At 37.6% G+C, this 20,330-nt stretch overlaps 2 protein-coding genes across 5 annotated transcripts in view; both read right to left on the bottom strand.

The window, feature by feature from the left end:
* IPO11 (importin 11) overlaps positions 1–20,330 on the bottom strand; it is a 233,387-nt gene that overhangs the window by 15,616 nt on the left and 197,441 nt on the right. For all 3 annotated transcript variants that reach the window (XM_045020850.1, XM_045020851.1, XM_045020849.1), the window contains exons 29-30: positions 5,526–5,621; positions 269–353 (exon numbers count right to left, since the gene is read on the bottom strand). In XM_045020850.1, the coding sequence (XP_044876785.1) occupies positions 269–353; positions 5,526–5,621 (181 nt within the window). The remainder of the gene's footprint in view (positions 1–268; positions 354–5,525; positions 5,622–20,330) is intronic.
* On the bottom strand, positions 14,523–19,320 carry LRRC70 (leucine rich repeat containing 70). 2 transcript variants are annotated; one of them, XM_045020853.1, is made up of 2 exons: positions 19,233–19,320; positions 14,523–18,597 (listed from the first exon to the last, which is right to left on the bottom strand). In XM_045020853.1, exon 2 carries the CDS (start codon positions 18,584–18,586, stop codon positions 16,661–16,663), a length of 1,926 nt encoding a protein of 641 aa, XP_044876788.1. In that variant the 5' UTR covers positions 18,587–18,597; positions 19,233–19,320; the 3' UTR covers positions 14,523–16,660. The 2 variants fall into 2 exon arrangements, with proteins under 2 accessions (XP_044876788.1, XP_044876787.1); XM_045020852.1 differs by having other exon boundaries at positions 19,173–19,281.

Raw genomic sequence — 20,330 nt, 5'->3', positions numbered from 1 at the left:
ATTCCCCAACAAATTATGTTCATCTATGTGTCTGACAATTTTGTTCTTTACTAGACTTTAGAGTCTGAAAAAAAAAATGCAAAAGTATAATTGTCTATGCTATGCAGTTTGTCCTAATGGTTCCTGACCTCTCAGGTTGGGAGCAGAGTTTTAAAGCGTACTATAAATTACAACAATGGATGAACCAAATCCAGTGGCAAAGACTTAAGGTTGACTACTGTATTAAATTTTAACTCTAAACATTTAACTAAAGATATCAAGAACTTACCATCTTCTTCCTTTTGTCCTGTTCTGTAGGAGGTTCCTCATCTTCTGTCACTTTGGGCTCCTCAAAATGAGACATCAACATGCAGCTAAGAACAGGAATACAGATATTGTAAATTCACACTAACAGTTAAAATACTCAAAAAATAAATGGCAGACTAACTAGGTATTCAAGATAATGGAAAAATATGTATAAGTTATTTAAAAACTACCACTGCTTTTTAACAGTAGCTACCTCAACAGGATATCAACAGATAACATAAAAGATCCCATGTCACTCAAGAGGTTTAGCGGTACCTATTTTATTGCAAAGGGGTTCTTCCACTATTAGAGGCAATAGTGTCCTTTCTAAATTGCCAACCTGCTTAGACAACTTGTTTTCAGCAAAATATATTGAGCCAGTTTTTAAAACATATATTCCCACATCATATATAAAACCAAGTCCCTTTTCAGTTTGTATGTTTGCTACACTAAATAGACATATGGATTTAGAAGTTACTGTGGTTACAGAGAGGGCTCAAATGTTTTTCTATTTAAGTCTCTGGTTTAAGTGAGGTTTTGAAGTAAAATTTAAAAATTTCAGATGCTTAGGGCTTGGTTCCTCCTTTATAGGAACTGTGCATGTGCCAAGACTGAAAAGTAAGCCTACTGTTGAATGCTGCTTGCTAATAAAGTTGTCCTCACTTTTGTGCTCAGTGGTGGTTTAACATATTCTTTCATTAAGGTTTTTCAAGGTTCAGTTTAATAACAGTGCTATATAATCCCAGTATTTCACATGTCATAAATGCTTCGTGCATTTTAAAAATGGCTCTCAGAGGTTTGTTTTATTATGGTAAAAAGTGATTAGGGTCTTTAATAAAAGTGAATTGATGAATAAGAAATTAATTTTCAAAAGGAGATGTAGATCGGTAGAAATGAAAGGACAGGCACACATATGGATGTGGGGCTGCAAATTTCTGATCCCAAAATTATGATGAGCCAATAAATAATGTAATAAGCCCTCTGTGGTGAAGAAGCTGCAGTCCAAATGTGCCTCAATGAGCTACTGAAGAAGGTGTCAGTTCCCTTTGTTTCTAGACTGTTCTCTCTTAGGACATCTCTATACTTGGGAAATGTATCACAAGACTCGCATCAGTTCTGACACTAGTTAGTTCACAGATCCTTTCTCTCCCCATTGCAAGTCAACAGCATACTACAAAACTATATATATATATATATATATATATATAGGGAAACACCCATTAGTCCTTGTTAGCAATGTGAAACAGAAGTGTGTGTTTGAACAGCAACCACAGAACCCAAGGGCTCCCCTTGTTTTATATTTAAGATAAGCCATGGAGTCTGCACCATTGTGGTGTAAACCCAGGTTGCCAATGAAGGTTCCAGGCTGCATTATAAATGAAGTCTAAGATTTTTGAGTAATTTTTCATCGGAGATAGTAAATAAACTGTCTCTGCGAGGGGGGAACAAAAACAAAAACTGCCCTTGACAAAACATTAATACAACCTTAGCCTTATCCCAGTTCCTTTAGTGTCTAAATAAACATCAAGGAAGACAATTAGAGAGAGATTCTTATCTAGTAACAAACTACCAACCATAAAATAACCAAATCCACAGAGCTCTTTGCAAAAGCCTATGGTAAGGAGGTAGTAGTGTTATGGACCACCTGGCAGTTAACAAAATCAGACTTTGGCACTTACATCTGAAATAATACTTTCAGAAATTACACAAAATGAAGAGGCAGAAAATGTTAGTAAGTTCTAACCACACAACAATTCGCTCTGGTAACGACTCATGAATCAGTGAAACAGAAATTGGATTTGATTCATACCTCAGCATGGAGTTTAGGTGACTTACATAAACCAGTACAGCAAGTAAACTTGCTTCTTTACATGAACAAACTGAGACTTTAATTCAGGACAATGAACCTCTGACAAGCAGAGCGGAACACAGAATATTCCATGACATTTAAAAGTAATATATTAAAATCTGATAAAGGAATTACTTTTTTTTTTTTTTTTTTTACACAGCACATACTTAATCTGTACAACTCATTGTCACAAGGTTTACACACTTGGATGAAAAATGAGAACATCCATAGTTATATTACATAGGGTAAAAACTAGTTCTTTTATACCGGATATAAAGACCTCCTGCTTTAGGGCATAAACCAATTAAAAACATAGAAAGTGGTTAGAAAGCAGTGTCCCCTATCAGGCAGTTTATCTTTATTTATCTACTACAGAGTTTATTGCAACCTTCCTCTGAAGCATCTGGTATTGGTCATTGTCAGATTCAGGATAACAGGCTACACAGATTACTGGTTTGATGCTGTGTTGCAATGGAAAACACAAAATAATCAATCAATTTATATTTTGTACATTTCTCTTCCATGCTGACAGAGTTACTTAATTAACAGCCCCCTCAATGTGTTTAAATTATATCTAAGAGATGCTTGAAATTAAAGGAACGCTCCTCTCCTATAGTAAGATCTTTATTCCTGCATTATAATGCTTAAGCGCCACGCTCTCTTCACTGGTACAAGAGGGATCTGTTTAAAATGGATGATCCATATTTTGAACCAATGTCAGCTATGACATCACACTCTGCTTTCATTGTGATATCTGTTCTTTTGTCAGATTGACATTGAATTTTGGAGCTGATGAGATGAAGAAATTATGAGTTCTCTCTGGGTTTTAAAGTTCTGTTTTTTCTTGCAGGGATGTGTTTGATGTAGTTCAAAGGGAACACTTTTTAATTTTTTCAGCAGGGGGTTAAAATATACAGCGGAATTTAACTTCTTCCTGTTTAATATCCCTGTTAAATTAAAGCTGCCAAATTAAACAGAGGAACAGTGTATATTATATTATGTATGAGCCTGAACAACACTGATTTTTTTCAAGATAAAGTTGTAAACTGAATTCAAATTATTTTTCAGCTAAGACATCCTCTAACTTGACAGAAGATAAACATGCTGGAGAAAATCTCAATAACGACACTCTTGCTTTCTAGAATAAATTGTATTTTGATATCCTTAGTACCATAGCACTGAAGAACAGATTTTTTTCCCCCATACATATTTGTGAGTGTTGTCAATACGAAGATGTTTATATGTAAAATCCTGCTTTCTCTCTCTTGTAGCTGATATGGCCTCTGCTTGGGGAATAAAATACGATGACTGCTTATATTGATGTGTATTGCTAGTCTTTGTTTTTTCCATTAACAAAAAGATTTACTCTTCACTATTGTGAATTTTATTTTATTTATTTTTATAATTCATTGTAAATGTATCAGGAGAATTAAGGCATAAAGGAATTGGATGTGGGAAAGCAGCACCTACATTTGTATTTTTAAATTCAGAAATACCTCTGTAATTTACATAGTTTTAATGCATTTAGGCAGAGCAGCACATTCAGAATGACAAAGGCTCTACCTGACCATAAATACATTGTGACTTAGAAATACTTCTAAGGTTGTTAAAGAATTTTTGTAAGTCCGAAAACACCTGAGTCACAGTGCTTATGACCTCCGTAGAAGGAGCATTTCTTACCAATTACTAGAGTTCTCACAATATATAGCCTCTGCAGAGAGACACTGTAGAAGGCACACTTGCCTTGCAATTTGACAACCATTCTAACATATTTTAAACATCTGGGCCTGTGTGTGCCTCCATTTGCGGACCCAAGAACCAGGCCTTGTCACGTAAGTATTCATTTCTCTACTTCATCTAAACTAGCTGCAGTACTCCCAAGAAGCAAGGAAGGAGGATGGATCAATGTGGATCTGTAGTAACAATATATTTTGAGAGCTCCAGTTACTGATTAGTAACGTTCCTTTCTCTCTCAAGAAACTGCTTCATCAGACTGTGGAGAAAGGGTTACTCTTGTAGAATGGGCTCCCAGTCTCTCCAGTGCTGTAAGTTGGGTACCAAATTTCATCTGGTCTTGATTTTCACCCCAAGTACTAGAAACAGGATATTTTGCAAAAGCACATGGTTTTAAGCAATAACTCAAGGTCATTTTATGTCCATTTTATACAATTTAGTCTCAACAGGCAAGCTTTGTTGCTTTGGGAACAAGCCTGAAAAACGTATGGTTTCATTGATACCACCTTAGGAGAAACACTGAATGAAGTACATATAATTTATAAACCAAATGCTCTTTAATATATATATGTAGGGGTGTAAGTGCACACATGCTCATGAAAAGCCATACAATAAGAGACCAAGTTAATAGGGCTGTCAAGCGCTTAAAAAAATTAATCGTGATTAATCGCATTTTAAACAATAATAGAATACCATTTATTTAAATATTGTCCTCTGGAATGGTGGGCATATGAAGGGGCATATGAATGTTTAGCATATCTGGTATGTAAATACCTTGCAATGCCGGCTACAAAAGTGCCATGCAAATACCTGTTCTCACTTTTTGGTGACATTGTAAATAAGAAGAGGGCAACATTATCTCCTGTAAATGTAAACAAACTTGTTTGTCTTGGCGATTGGCTGAACAAGAAGTATGACTGAGTGGACTTGTAGGCTCTAAAGTTTTACATTTTTTTTTGTTTTTGAGTGCAGTTAGGTAACAAAACAAAAAAAACCCTACTTTTGTAAATTGCACTTTCACGACAAAGAAATTGCACTACAGTACTTGTATGAGGTGAATTGAAAAATGCTATTTCTTTTAAAATTTTTACAGTGCAAATATTTGTAATAAAAAATAATATACACTTTGATTTCAATTACAACACAGAATACAATGTATGTGAAAATGTAGAAAAATATCCAAAATATTTAATACATTTCAATTAATAGTCTATTGTTTAACAGTGAAATTAAAACTGTGATTAATCGGTATTAATTTTTTTGAGTTAATCGCATGAGTTAACTGCGATTAATCAACAGCCTTACAAATTAGACATTGCCTCATATATTTACCTACCACATGGTCTTACAAATCACACACAATTTGTAAAAATATGTGGTAGATTAAGTTATTAGCCAAAGTCTAATTTACTCTACTCCTACTTCAAGCCTGTTACAAAATTACAATACTTTTCTCATGCTTCAATACTCCCATGAAACACCATACAAAAAAATAATACTATTGTGAAAACAGACTTCTTCAGAACATGCAAATGTCTCAATTCCCCAAAGCAGTTTTTTCAAGGAGGTTTGGGGGAAAGAGAGAGAGAGAGAGCGCGCAAATCTGAAACTGCTAGTACTATTCAGCACACACAGGTTCATTAGATTTTCCACTTACTCTTTGTATGTTCTTGTTTCAGGATCTTCAGTCATAACATCATGCAGCCCTTCCACAGAAATGTTAATGATGCCACAGAATTTATCTTGGATAACACTGGAAAACAACAGGAAAATGTTGTAACTGGACTAGCTAAACAGGAAATTTGCTTGATAAGCATAGGGCACACCTATATTGCAGTGTTTTCATTATTTAATGCTCAGCTGAACAAATTGCCAAGTAGCTTTTCAAAATTTTTAAAATAAATTACACAAACAGCTAAGAAGCAACTGGCAAAACAAGTGCCCAAAAGTATCGAAGAGGCAAATTAACTAGAAATGTAGAGTTTTCTTTTTTTTCCTTTTTCCGTCTACCAATAACTTATACCAAAAACTTTGTAGACAATTACAAAACTGGACAAAAATTGAAATATCTTCCATAAGGGAAAAACATTTATCATTACTATATGAGTGCAATTCATCTTTAAATTTGGAGGATAGAATTAAAACTCAAAATGATGTGCACAAACTGGAGAAATGGTCTGAAGTAAATAGGATGTAATTCAATAAGAAGAAATGCAAAGTACTCCACTTAGGAAGGAATAATCAGTTAAACACATACACAATGGGAAATGACTGCCTAGGAAGGAGTACTCTGGAAAGGGAGCTGGGAATCATAGTGGATCACAAGCTAAATATAAGTCAACAGTGTAACACTGTTGCAAAAAAATCAAACATCATTCTGGGATGTATTAGCAGGAATGTATTAAATGAGACACAGGAAGTAATTCTTCTGCTCTACTCCACACTGATTAGGCCTCAACTAGAGTATTGTGTCCAGTTCTAGGCACTACATTTCAGGAAAGATGTGGATAAATTGGAGAAAGTCCAGAGAAGACAAAAATGATTAAAGGTCTAGAAAACATGACCTATGAGGAAGATTGAAAAAATTGGGTTTGTTTAGTCTGGAGAAGAGAAGACTGAAGGGGGACATGATAACAGTTTTCAAGTACATAAAAGGTTGTTACAAGGAGGAGGGAGAATGTATTTTTGCTCTTTTTAAAAAAGACTATGTACAGTAAACCTAAGAAATATTAATAATATGGAAGAAAGAATGATATCGGGACTGATTCTAACAAGCACAGTTTCTAACAACTATCATATATTTCATAGAATTGAACTCTTGGAAGGGACCTCGAGAGTTCTTCTAGTGCAGTCCACTGCACTCAAGGCAGGACTAAGTATTACCTAGACTATCCCTGACAGGTGTTTGTCTAACCCGCTCTTAAAATCTTCAGTGACAGAGATTCCACAACCTCCCCGGGCAATTTATTCCAGTACTTAACCACCCTGACAGGAAATTTTTCCTAATGCGCTACCTAAATCATCCTTGCTGCAATTTAAGCCCATTGCTTCTTGTCCTATCCTCAGAGGTTAAGGAGAACATTTTTTCTTAAACAACTTCTAAAATTTGCTATTAAAGCAGGGGCATATCAACATTGTCTTAATGGAATTTGGTTATGTACTAAAATGCAGTATATAAGCTTGTGAACAAATTGTGGCTACCCCAAAAATGCTTTCCTTCTTGAGTAACAAAATTATTTACATTTAATTTTTTAATCAAACAGTCATGTGAGAAATGAAATTCAAGAAAAATCTTGGATTTGAATGAATATCCTTACCAGCAAAAGGCTGTTTTTACATTAAGGCCAGTAAGGACCAATATGACCTATTTTTTACTTCCTGTGTAACACAGGCCACAGAATGTCACCCAGCACATCTTTTAGAGCATCATTCAATTCTGATTTAAAGACTTCAAGTGATGGAGAATCCACAACATTCCAATGATTAATTATCATCACTGTTAAAAAACTGTGCCTTAAATCTAACCTGAATTTATCTAGCTTCAGCTTCCAATCATTGGATCTTTTTATGTCTTTGTCTGCTAGACTGAAGAACCCTACACTAAAAGTTTATTTTTTTAAAGTTTTAGTTTGAATGAAGCAGCTAAGGAAACAAGACCTTGTACCTAGCTTTGAAAACAGCTATAAAACAGTATTTTAGACTTCACTGTGATGGGTTGATGGTAGTGACTGTCCTGTTCTATTTTAAGGCCCATTTCATCCTTTCATGCTTGAAAATGGATTTGTTGAACTGGCCTCATAACTTTCACTATTTTGGGAAAGGCGATATTGGGAGCACATAATACTTTAGGAAACATTTTTGTCTGATCCAGATACTACAGTGCTTGCTTAGTCTCATGAAGGCACTAGAATGCTCCTATGGACTCTGCTGGAGCATCCAACCTCTCAACAAGCCACTTTAGCAGTACATGGCCTGCAGATATACTATTCTGTTCTATACAGGTTCTTATACTGCACCTTTTACCATAATATCTGAGTACCCTCCAGCAATGCATTAAGCAATGTGACTAATATAAATTGTGTTTGTTCTTTAATCCCCTCCCCAGGGGAAGATTATGTGCAGTGGAGTGTTCTACTTTGGATTTAAAAAAATATATTTACACACACACACACAGCTATATGTTTATATGAGAAAAGGCAAGGCCAAAGAAATATGCCTTGCTCTTAGAGCGGAAGGTAGTGAGATTTGTGATGGTTATTAGTTCCTCTGGGAGTTCATTCCAGTCTTGGACCACCTCCAAGAAAGCGCTATCCTTATTGTAGAAAGTTCCATTGTGCCCAAAGAGCAAAGTTCACAGCCTTGGACTTTATCTTCAAGCTGTGGTGGATCTTTTAGATAATCTGGGCCTCTTGAGCCATTGAGCACCTTTAAGATAACGATGAAGACCTTGAACTTGATTCAAAATCCCATAGGAAGCCAGTGTATAGAGTGGAGGACAGGTGTGATATGTTTGCAGTAGCCTCTGTTGCTGAGGAGACTTGCCCCAGTGTTTTATATTAGCTGGAGTTTCCTAAATGTTGAAGGCTTCATGCCCAGGTATATTGCAGTGCAGTTCAGCTGTGGGGTGGCAAAGGTCTGCATAACTGAGGCCAAAACATCATTCACCAGGATGGGACAAAGTCTGTGAGCCAACCAGAGACGGTACAAAATATTACTTGCAAAGACTGCTATGTGAGAGCTTAGTATTAGTGAAGAATCCAGGCGCACTCCTAACCTATCCACTGTACTGCCCAATTGTGGGCATGCACCTTCAACATTGCCTCCACAGACCAAACCCTTCAGGATAGTTTTACTCTATCCACCAGCATAACTTCTGTCTTGCTCATGTTCAGCTTCAAGTGTTAACTTACTGAGTTCCAAAGTTTGTAAACTAAGCCTACAGCAAAATGATACTCAGTAACATGTGTGATTAATTGGAGAACTGGAGATAAAGCGTAAGTGTTGTTCACAATCCAAGAACTTTGATTCAGAGCTATCCTGGATTAGGACACTGGAATTAATCTCACCTCCAGAAGGCTGTGGGAAATACCTATAGATCCAGTCCAGTCTACAATTTTCAACCATTATTTTATAGCCAATTAGACGTCACCTTAACTGGTTAAATGCAACACGGTTCCGTTTATTTCTGACATCACAACTCAATTTAAGTGCTCTTGTCCATACTACATTTTTTTTAAATTCTTGTCAGCTTCTCATTTTACTTTCATATTTAGGATAAGAATTGCTTATAAAAGATGATAAAATGCAGTTTTCAGATTACTTATAGTTATGTGAAAATGTTCTCTTTTCATCATCAAAAAAAAAAAAAAGAAAAAATATACTACATACCTAGGAAAAAGAGAGACACTGCATCTAGCACTGGAATATTTCATGTCTTTGTTTCTGAAGTATTATAGGGAATACATGAAAAGTTTTTTTAAAAACCTGCTTTGATATTACTTTATTTAATCTATCATTAAATAACCATCTTGATATCAAAAGTTTTTGTCCCATCTTTCACTCAATTCTAGAAAATTTCCTCTAGGAAATGAACTTGTAATTTGGTGTTAAAACTTCTAACACTAAAAATCCACATCAGTTATCAAATACTTCAGTATGAAGTGTATAATAGTCTAATTGTACACAAAAGGACGAAAAAAGGGGAAACAAGCAGGACACAGTATAGCATGTATGGCACATGGCCCAAGCATGCAAAGAACATACAAGGCTGGTTTCAACAAGTTCCTGCATTTGAACAGCTCTGGGATTCTAGAGGTGTAGTCTATACCCTTTGAGCATATGCCGCTCCATTAGAAGCACAAGCCATCTGGCATATATTTTCTATTGCTCTCAATATGCATGATTCTTGAACCACTGTTGGGGTTTTGGTATCTATATCAACAAGGGCTGGTCTATGGAAAGCACAGTTCTGCAGGACAGGAAATGGCCAACTGTGATCCACCTGTTCAGGAGTCCCTTGAATGGATTATTTTAAGTGGCCAGAGTGCAAACTACACTGGGCAGCTCTCTTATTCACATTTTTGGGGGGGTTCAGTGTTTACAAATTGGTGGCAAAAGCTCATAGGAAGGCCCACCTGAATACCTAAGTTTCAAAGGATCTGTGATTCTCCAAAACATATCAGAGAAGGTTGACCCATTGGGAACCTGAGATTCTGTCATCTGGAGCTAGGGTGGAAGCAAGAGGCAAGGAGTGGCATAGAGCTTTGTGGTAACATTGTTTGGTCAGGAACATTCTGAAAAGAAGCAATCTGGATTATAAATTTGTTTCATCATCGTTTTCTTCCTCTTTCTGGGGATGGAGAAGGGATCTTTCTATTACATTTACATATAAGAGAAATTATCATTTTTATTCTTTGTGCTGCAATTGCAGGACCTGGTAAAAAGATTTAAAAATGTAGAGTATTGCAAAGTTGAGAGTCAGGCGAATGTAGAACACTTGCCAAAAGTGGGTAAAAATTATAGTGTTCAGTAAACATGTGTGTGACTTTTCAGCCATGGAACAAAAGGAACAAAGTTTCTTTTTCCAACTATGCCAAAAGCCTTACCAAATATGGAATAATTAAACAGTGCAAAATGTTTAGAATACATTCTGAAAAAACCCAAGTCAATGCATGGTTACCATTGTTTAAAAACAAACCTACGTTAAATAACAAGGGCAATATAAAATGTATTATTGTCTTATTCTCACTTATTCTCAAGGAAACATCTTGCAAATCAATGCAACAAAATAAAGGATTTCCAAAATTAGCCAGTGTCTGGTTCCTAGAAAGGTACTGGCAAATCAAAGTGGCAGGCCGATTCAAGACAGCACTAGGGACGCTATGTTTAAATCAACTTTTCTTTCAAAATTAAACAATTAATATTGTCTATAGTAGGAGTTTAATACATAAAAAAGTAAGCACCTCTTCTTATTCCATATAGTTTGATTTCAGCCAATAAAAATATTTTTATTACTAGTTGGTGGTGGCTTTCATGACAATTGCATTTTCCTCATTATTCAGAGCACAACTTTTCTCTGGGATCCTGTGAAAAAGACTTAGGATCCAACATTGTTGGTTTATACCTCCTGTTCATAAGGGCTGTAGGACCCGGCTCCAATGCTGCAGCTGATACCATAAACAGTATTTTAATTGGTGGAAGGGCCTGTCTGCATGTAAAAACCTATGCTATAATTAAAAGTACACCAGGATGTAGTATGTATACTTGTGGCACGTTTAGTTCTACAGCTCTTGTTTTTAATATATATTTACTTTCTCAGAATAAAAATGAAAGTGAGATGTAGCATCCAAATGGTGTGGGTTCCAGGGAAAATATTATAAATGTTTGCCCTTTCCCTACTCCATCAACCAAGCTATCCATTCACAATTTATTATTCTAATAGGTTTGTGCAAAAATTCAGCTTCACTATTTTAACAACATACCAAACTACTGTAGACAAACTTTGACTACCATCATTTTAATAAAACATATACCCCAAAGAATCAAAATGTGGGTACTCAACCACATTGTCCCTGCCCCTAATGTGTATATTCTGTTAGTCTGTCAGAAAGGGAGTTGCGAGATCACCTCCTTCCGGGGTGGGGGCGGGAGGAGGAAGGAGGGGAGGAGGAGAAGAGAAGTTGGATTGGGAAACTGGAAACTTTGCTTCCCTTCCTTGAAGAGTAAGAGGAAAAGTACAGAAGTGAAATCTTCAGTGCTCTTCCACAAAGGCCCAGATGATTGATGTAGGAACTGACAAGTCAATGGGAAAGAACATTCAAATCAGTTCCCTATTGGTCAAGGGCAGCAGAGGTGGCAAGGGTAGATTAAAGCGTTACTCTTTTTCTCCATGGGCTAGGAGGATGGGAATAACTCCAGAAATACACCACAATGAATATAATTCTTTTCATTTACTAAAATAGCATTTGAATTAAAAAAGATATATTAAATGTGAATACTGGAAAATTAATGCATGCTTCCTTTAATAGAAAAAAAAATACCGCCCCCCCAGCCTGATTCCAAACCTTATATCAACATTAGCAGGATTTTTGGGTGTTTAGCACTTCGAAAAATCAGACCAATGATGCTTTTCCTTCTACAATGGAATTTTTTTTCTCAAAATTGCTTCCTTATCAACATCATCTTGAAGAAAATGTAAAGAAGCGTTTCACTAACTGCGGTCAGTGGAATGCTTGTGGTCCACAGAGCACTTGCTGGTCACGTGGAACTGGTTTCTCCTCATTTCCAACTAATAAATCACATAGAGAAACAGCCTAAAATTACATTAAATAATTACCTAATATCACTTGTACATGTAAGCAATGGCTGTAGCTGCCTCAGGAATGTTACGCAATCAAAAATGAGAGGGCAGTCTGATTTTGAGGGGTTGCTGTATTAAAATGTAATCTATACTCTGAAAGAGTGAGAACCTCTGATCTAAGGAACAAATGTATAAAAACTGAAAAGCATGGTCCATATGCTCCCTTCTATTATGAGAGAAGCCACGTGGACTTTTTTAACCTAGGAGATTATATTGGTCCCTTATTACTAAGGACAGACATATAAAATGTCACAGAATGTTTAGGAAGACAACGTTTTTTAAAAATCCACTCATTTCATAGTTTGTAATTGTTACTAACCCTACATGAAAACCTAACACCACCAGATCAATGAATTCTATATATGAACCAGAATGTGACAATAAGCACAATGGGGCAGGAAGATAAGATAAGATGTTGGATGGCTTTGTTTCAGCTTCAATGACCATGCTATCTAAAGCACATTTTAAATCTGAATCCAAGGCAAGAAACATTTTCCATGCTTTCCTCCTCTCTAAATATATGTGCATATTATACTTTACACCTCTATAGCATACATAGTTGTAAAAGTATTATATCCTCGTAATGCCAAACAATCCAATTGGTTGAAACAAGGTCATGTGACCCATAGTAGCTGTTCCCCTAGTAGCATATGAGTGATGATTTTTAAACTTAAAATAGATGACCTAAAATAGAAAAGTCTCATTCAAGGATGCCTGATGCTGCACCACATTTAATACAAAGAAATCATAGGTCAGACACTTGGCTATAGCAAGGCATATATCGTGCAGTGTAGGATGAGAGCACAAGCCTGAAGGTGGTGGAAAGCTTGTTTTTGCACTGCCCCCCAGTACTGGGTTGTTGTGAACAGGAGCAGTCCTCAATAACAGCTTAGAGTAACCTGAGAAGCTGAAACTGCAGCTGGGGATCAATCCAACATAGAGGCATCTCAGACATGTCCCCTATGCTGCCAGCAGGAAAGTGGGATGATACAGGAGCCTTTTGGGGGTTCTATGCCTTTAGAGCAGTGGCTTTTCAAACTTTTTTTCTGGGGAGCCAGTTGAAGAAAATTGTTGATGCCCATGCCCCAATGGAGCTGGGGATGAGGTGTTTGGGGTGCAGGAGGGGCTCAGTGTTTGGGGGTGAGCTCAGGGCTGGGGCAGGGGGTTAGGGTGTAGGAGGGGGTCAGGGCTCTGAGCTGGGGGTGCAGGCTCTGGGGTGAGGCTGGAGATGAGGGGTTTGGGGTGCAGGAAGGGGTTATGGGTTGGGGGGGCTCAGGGCTGGGGCAGGGGATTGGGGCCCAGGGTTGGGGCACAGACTTATCTCCGGCAGCTCCCAGTCAGCGGCGCAGCCAAGGTGCAAAGGCAGGCTTCCCACCTGTCCTGGCACCGCGGACTGTGCTGCGCCCCAGAAGCAGCCAGCAGCAGGTCTAGCTCCTAAACGTAGGTGCGCAAGTGGCTCCACGCACCTCTCGCCCCCAGGCACCATCCTCTCTCCCCCCACCCCCATTGGCTGGGAGTGCAGAACCAGTGCTCGGAGCAGGGGCAGTGTGCAGAGCCCTGTGGCCCTCCTGCCTAGAAGCCGGACCCATTGCTGTCTGCTTCCAGGGTGCAGCGCGGTGCAGGAACAGGTAGGCACTAGCCTGCCTTAGCTGGGCAGCACTGCCGATGGGACTTTTAATGTCCTGGTCAGCAGTGCTGACCAGAACCGCTAGGGTCCCTGGGTGCTGAGCAAGGCTGGGTCGCGACACGAACTTTGAAAAACACTGCTTTAGAGGATGCCCTTTGCACATTGTGGTGATGCTTCTATGGCAGACTGACCATAATGTACTGGCAGCATGATGAAAAAGAGATGTGCAACAATAAAGGATCTGGCTCTATAGTTGAACAACATAAATTCATTTCACATTTGGGGACACATTTTCAAACACTGGTCTCCATTTTTACTGGTGCAAAACTGTAGGCACAAATATTGTGCTTGTAGATTTGGTTGCTTAGATACATAAATGATCTATATTTCTGGTGCACATACCTATGGATGCAAAACTGCACCTACAAAAATGGAGACCCAGTTTAGGATTGGCTGAAAATCTGACCCTAAATTAGTGGTTGTGACAAACTTCTATAGCCTTTTTAATGCTATCATTCACATTGTTTGGGGAGGAAAACATCGAATAAATACAGCCCCAAAATAAAAGAAAATTAGAACAGTTTAAAACACACCCCAGGATACCAGCAAACATAATTAAACAATATTCTGAGTAAATATAAATAGCTGAAAAAGATGCAAGGTACAAATTAAAAGCTAATTTACATTTATTCAAGATGGATCCTGATCTTAAGGATCTCTGGTACTGGCTGAGACAAAGTCATTTCACTTTGTGATTCAAAATACACCCCTCAGCAAAGGCTATTTAATAATACAGCATGTTTAACTAAAAAAAATCTTAAATGGGATGATGAATAATACAAAAACTGGCATTTTCAAGTTCATAGGAAAAAAAACTATTAACCTCAGGATGAAAAAATTCCTCCTCTTAAGGAATAATTATCTAGGCCTCTGATGCTGGATATTATGAAGTCCTTTTTTCAATGTACAGGAAAATGTATTTCTCTATATACCCTATTTTCCAGTTAGTGTGATATGGAGAGAGACGTCTGTTATTTATTATTCACGTCAGTTTATCCACATGGCCTGGGAGGATGGTGAATATATATATATATATATTGGGGGCAGGGGGCCTGATCAAGGGCATAGCCACACATAGGCTTGTGTCCATGTGGGAGCAGAGCAGAGACTGGAAGTAGTAAGACCCTGCGTGCCAGGTCACAATGCCACTCAAATATGGCCTGGCCACTGCTCCATTATGGCAGCAAGGAAGTGGTTCTGCTATTACACCATCCAGCTCTGGCTACTGCCTCCCCATTGGCAGAAGCGTGCCTCAACCCAACCATGGCCCTGGGTGGGTGGCAGATGCTGGCCTACAATCAGATTAGCTGTGGGAGATGGGAGACCATGGGAAAGCAGTAACCAGAGCTAGGTGCTAAGGGACAGAGTCCCTCTTCGGCATGAGTGTGAGAGAAGTGGTTGCACCAGGGAGTGGTCTCGAGACCTGGCAAACAGGCTCCTGCTCCCAGTCCCAGGCTTTGTTCCGTTCCCCATCAATACAGGCTCCATCTCCATCCAATGCCACCCAGCTCAGGTTACTTTCTTTCCTATTGATGAAGGCATGCCCTGCCCTCATCCACTGCTCGGTGGGGGCCCTGGCCAAAACCTGATTGTTTGGCAGCTGAGAGCCAATCAGAGCCTGTGCTAATGGGAAAGCAGAGATGTGCAGAATGGTATGAGGCGGCAGCAGCTCTACTAAAAGACTGCCCCTTGGTAACCTGGCTCAATCTTAAAAAAATAAAATAAAAAATCTAGGGCTGAGACACCTCCATAACCCCCTTCACTTTAAGCACTGTGGCTGGTGCTCAGATTTGGGTGGGCCTCGGTGCTAAGACCCAACCAACCCACTCATGGCTACCCAGAGGCAGAGAGAGATTTAGGGAGGCGGAGCCCCCTCTAGCCTTAGCCACCTGCTGCCTATGCCTGGGGGATAGCCAAAACTTTTGGATAAATGGGCGTTTGGATAAATTGAAATGCTATTAACTAATATAGGGGGACATACTGTGTATTCGGATAACTATGATTTTTGGATAGAGAATTTGGATAATGAATTATATTGTATATCTTGTTTTAATATACATACTATACACACTGTAACAATTAGCAACATATATTTTGTATTTAAATACAAATAATGTATAGTTTATTTTGCCTGTTTCTCAGAAGATTTAACCTAATCCAAGTTAAATGAAAAGGAATGTTCATCCCTTTTGTTTTCTGCTCCATTTCAGATAGTCATTATGAATTGCTATTCACATATTAAGAGACTATCTTCCTAAGAGAACCATTTTCTCACACAACTATTTCAGCTTCATGATGCTGACAACAACAATCACCATAAGTTTTGTTTACTCATTTACAAGCTGTTTTATGTTGCTTCTATGAATAATTTAATAATAACCAATATTTGAAAAGAACAAAACCTTTTAAAAGCATAGTTTTAGCTTCTCACACAGGGAGAACACTCATTTTTAGCTGCAGGAGTTATGAATGAAGAATTCTCTCAATGGGGACAGAGTAGAATGAGATTTGTCTATGACACAGGCTTAAGATTCAAATGACAATATAGCTATTAAAAGTTAAGAAATTCAGTGACATTTGGAGTAAGAATCATGATATCAATTCCAGATTATAACAGTCTCCACAAAACCATCAATCAGTTAATCAAACAGAGAAACTTCAACTATTTTTAAGAGAACGTAATGCACTTGATTTCTTGACATTTCAAACCACAATAGATTCAACATCAAAAGTCTAACTGAATAAGTTACAATGCTGAATGTTCAAACAAGATGACCTGTGCCTGACTTTCAGGCATTGTTCGTTTGATAAGATTAATTTGGTCCAATTCTGAACTTCTCATTGGATTTTGAGGTAGGGACTGAACTGGGTCAGTTACATTGTATCTACCAGCCTGGTAAGAACTGTAGTACTCTATTCCCTTTTCCCCCGTGTCTCCCAGCATCTTCAGCTTCTGTCTAAACTGGACAATTTTATAGATTAGAAAAAGGATCACAGCACAAGCTAAAATGAAAAAGGCTAATAAAATGTCAAATGCCTGATTCAGTTTCTCCACCTGCTGTGTACAGATTAGAGATGTTTTTAAGGATACAGATGCAGCATCTGGAGGAAATACACTTTTCTGTTCCATGGTCAGGTTAACTGGCACAATCTGTGCAGCTGTTTGCACTGGTAATACTGATAACACTGTCGTTGCTTCTGATGGATTCCCAGCAGCGTATTCTTCATAAAGAAATCGACTGGCAGATGTGGTTGGAGCTCTTCTCCAGAAAGTAACACGTTTAGTTCCAGCATTTTCCAAATGTACAAGTGTATCATATGTGGTTACCATGTGCCATGCCATTACTAAAGTGGCAGTGCTATGATGGATACCTACAGATGCTACACTCCAGGCTGTTTCTGGATTAGTGGAAGTGATGGCACAGTTTGTAAATTCGGTCCATTTAACATAATGCAAAGGTCTACCATGCATACTTGGGGGATTTTGACAATGGATTTTGACAGAGATTGAAGATAATGCTAGCCAATTACGTAGCCCGAGCAGTGTGCAGCTACAGTTCCAAGGGTTGTTATTTGCCTGTAGATGAGCTAATGCAACCAAAGGCTTGAGCACTTTAGGCTGCAAATCGGTAAGGTTGTTAGATGCTAGGTTTAGAATCTTTAAAGAAGATCCCATTTTTTCAAATGTATTATCACCAATACTAACTATTTTATTTTTGTCTAGTTGCAGGTACATTAAATTATGCAACGAAGTAAAAGTGTTGGAATTTACATGTTCTAAATCATTATGGCTTAAAATTAACTTTTTAAGGTTATTTAATCCAGCAAATCCATTCACGATAATGCTTTTTATTTTTGCACTTTTTAAAGATAGATATTCAAGCCTGTCAAGTCCTTTAAATGCAAAAGGATGTATTGATCCAACAGGGTTGTGAGACAAGGAAAGTCTTCCTAGATTTTTCAGTATTCCAATGGCCTTTGATGGCACGTGTGTTAAATTATTACCTTCAAGGTACAAATACACAAGGTTTCCAAGATGATGAAATGCTGTATCTGATATCCGTGAAATCTTATTGTTGGCTAGGTTAAGCGTTTGAAGACTAATCATTCCCAAGAAAGTGCCACGTCCAAGAATACTGAGGCGATTTCTTTCAAGTGTTAAGTATCGAACTGAAATGAGACCACTAAATAATCCTCTAGGAACAAAAGATATTTGATTATTCTGAAGGTATAAACAATGAAGATCTGAAAGCCCTTCAAATATTCCTGGATCCATTCGTTTTATGTGATTATTATTTAGATGTAAGTAGCACAGTTTACTAAGTTCAACAAAAGCCTTTGGATGCACATATGAAATGCTGGAATTATCCAAATAGAGCACAGCAAGCTTCTGAAGGCCTGTTAATTCATTTGGAATTACATGCGATATATTATTCCCACTGAGGTATACAAGTACTGTACTTTTTGGAAAGTTCTTTGGAATGCTTGAAAGACCTAAGTTACGACAGTTAACTTGTTTCCCAGTGCAGAGCTGGCAGACAGATGGACAGCCAAGTACCTCTTTCTGGAGCAGCAACAAAAGAAAACAGTTAAGGATATGGAGGAATACTCCTGTGCAGGGTACAGAACTTTGAAGTCCACACATATCCCTGTCTTTGGCTTTCTCAGTCATCTCTGACTTAGCTATTAGAGATAAAAAAAAAATCAAATTTGTAAATATCGCTCATTTAAAGCTCTACAGTTCTATTTGTATAATTTAAAAAAACAGATGCAACTCTTTGTGATAGTTTTTAATATTCTCAGCTAATATGCCATATAAATGAACAAACGGTACTTTTAAATACTGTATTCTACTTCTTCTCTCTTTTGACACTAAATAGTTAAACATCATAAAGATTAAACTGCTTCTTAGGCAATTGCCCTATATTAGAAGTGAACTAAAAATAGAGTAAAAGAATGGTAAAATGAATATGCTTGCCAAGCTAGTGGAAATGTATTTAATCAGTTGCCGTTTAAAAGCAACTAATTCTGTCATAACAATGGCTTTCAGTAAATTCAACACATTGTAAATTCTTTTCCTTATTTTTATATATTTTAAAAGTTTTAAAGCTTCACTGGCATTGATAAAGAAATACATACTGACTTTTTTTATACATTGAAACAAGTTTCTTTTCATCAGTAACATTTCATTCCCTTTTTGAATTTTACTTTTAAGTGAGCCCAGTTAAGTTCAAAATATACCCAAAAAAAGGTCTTACCCCAAACCACAAATTCATATTATCAGCTGGCTCGTGAGGCAGTTCACTGGACTTACTTACAAGTTTACTTTTTAGACTTGCTGTAAGACTTTTCTTAGCAATATTCCGGTTTACTAGAGCGCTCACGCTTTGCCCTAGGTTTTGCAACTGTTCACTCAGGAAACATTCTTCCCATAGGCTCTTCCACAGCAGTGGTTAAAGAGAGGTTACCATGGATACAGGAAATAGTGAGACAGGAAGTCATTTTATCTGTGCTTCTAAAGTATCGTTGGAAAGGAAATCTCAGCTATTTATTTCTAGAAAACCCAGAAATAAATTCATTTGTTGTAGTACATAGCTGTTACAGTCCATTCATGCTTAATTTCTAAAAACTGGTGGTGTACAATAAGAGTTGCATATCAGATAGTAAAACGTATCTATTGTGATAACACACATCGTAAACGTAAAAGCATTTATTCACAAACAGAAAATAAATCATTTTAAGCATTTACACAGTTCACTGACTACAGCAAAAAGTTGTTCCTAATGCAAACAACATAATTAACGTAGTCTTGCCAAGTAAGAAAGTACTGAGGTCTATAAAAGGGGACTTTGGCTGTAATCTCATCAGGTCTCACAAATTAACTAAAATCAGGTCTGGTCAGTATTTGGATGGAAGAGCAATGAAATCTTAGATGATGTAAGGAAATGGTGTGATGAGACACTAGAAAGCAATATTTTATCTAAGTCATTTTTGAACTTGATCCTGCATATCATAACATGCCATTGTGTTGCTGGAAGTGTCAGATGCAATTTTCAAAAGCATGCAAGTGACCTTCATGTGCTCCCAAACCATTTAGGTGCTTTTGAAAATCCTATGCTTCATCTTTGGGAGGTATAAAAATGGAGGTTGTGAAATCTTGCAATAATTAAAAGATCTTGTGATCATTTCTGTAAGAGTGGAAGTCTCTGCATCCATGTTCCAGCCAAAATTAATATGACTGCCTAAAATTCTCCATGCAGCTTCAACTGGAGAGGTTATTATCGTCCCTCTTAAAACACAGTTTTGTAGTTATGTATGCAGAATTCATGACATATCTCACAACTAACTTTTTACATTTCAGCAGTGATCCAGTCATCCCTATGATAAGCAGGGCTGGTAGCACCACCCGATATTAA

The sequence above is a fragment of the Mauremys mutica genome, chromosome 6, assembly GCF_020497125.1.
Source record: "Mauremys mutica isolate MM-2020 ecotype Southern chromosome 6, ASM2049712v1, whole genome shotgun sequence".
Lineage (NCBI taxonomy): Eukaryota > Metazoa > Chordata > Testudines > Geoemydidae > Mauremys > Mauremys mutica.
The sequence above is the reverse complement of the archived record's forward strand: the minus strand, read 5'-3'. Positions and strand labels throughout refer to the sequence as shown.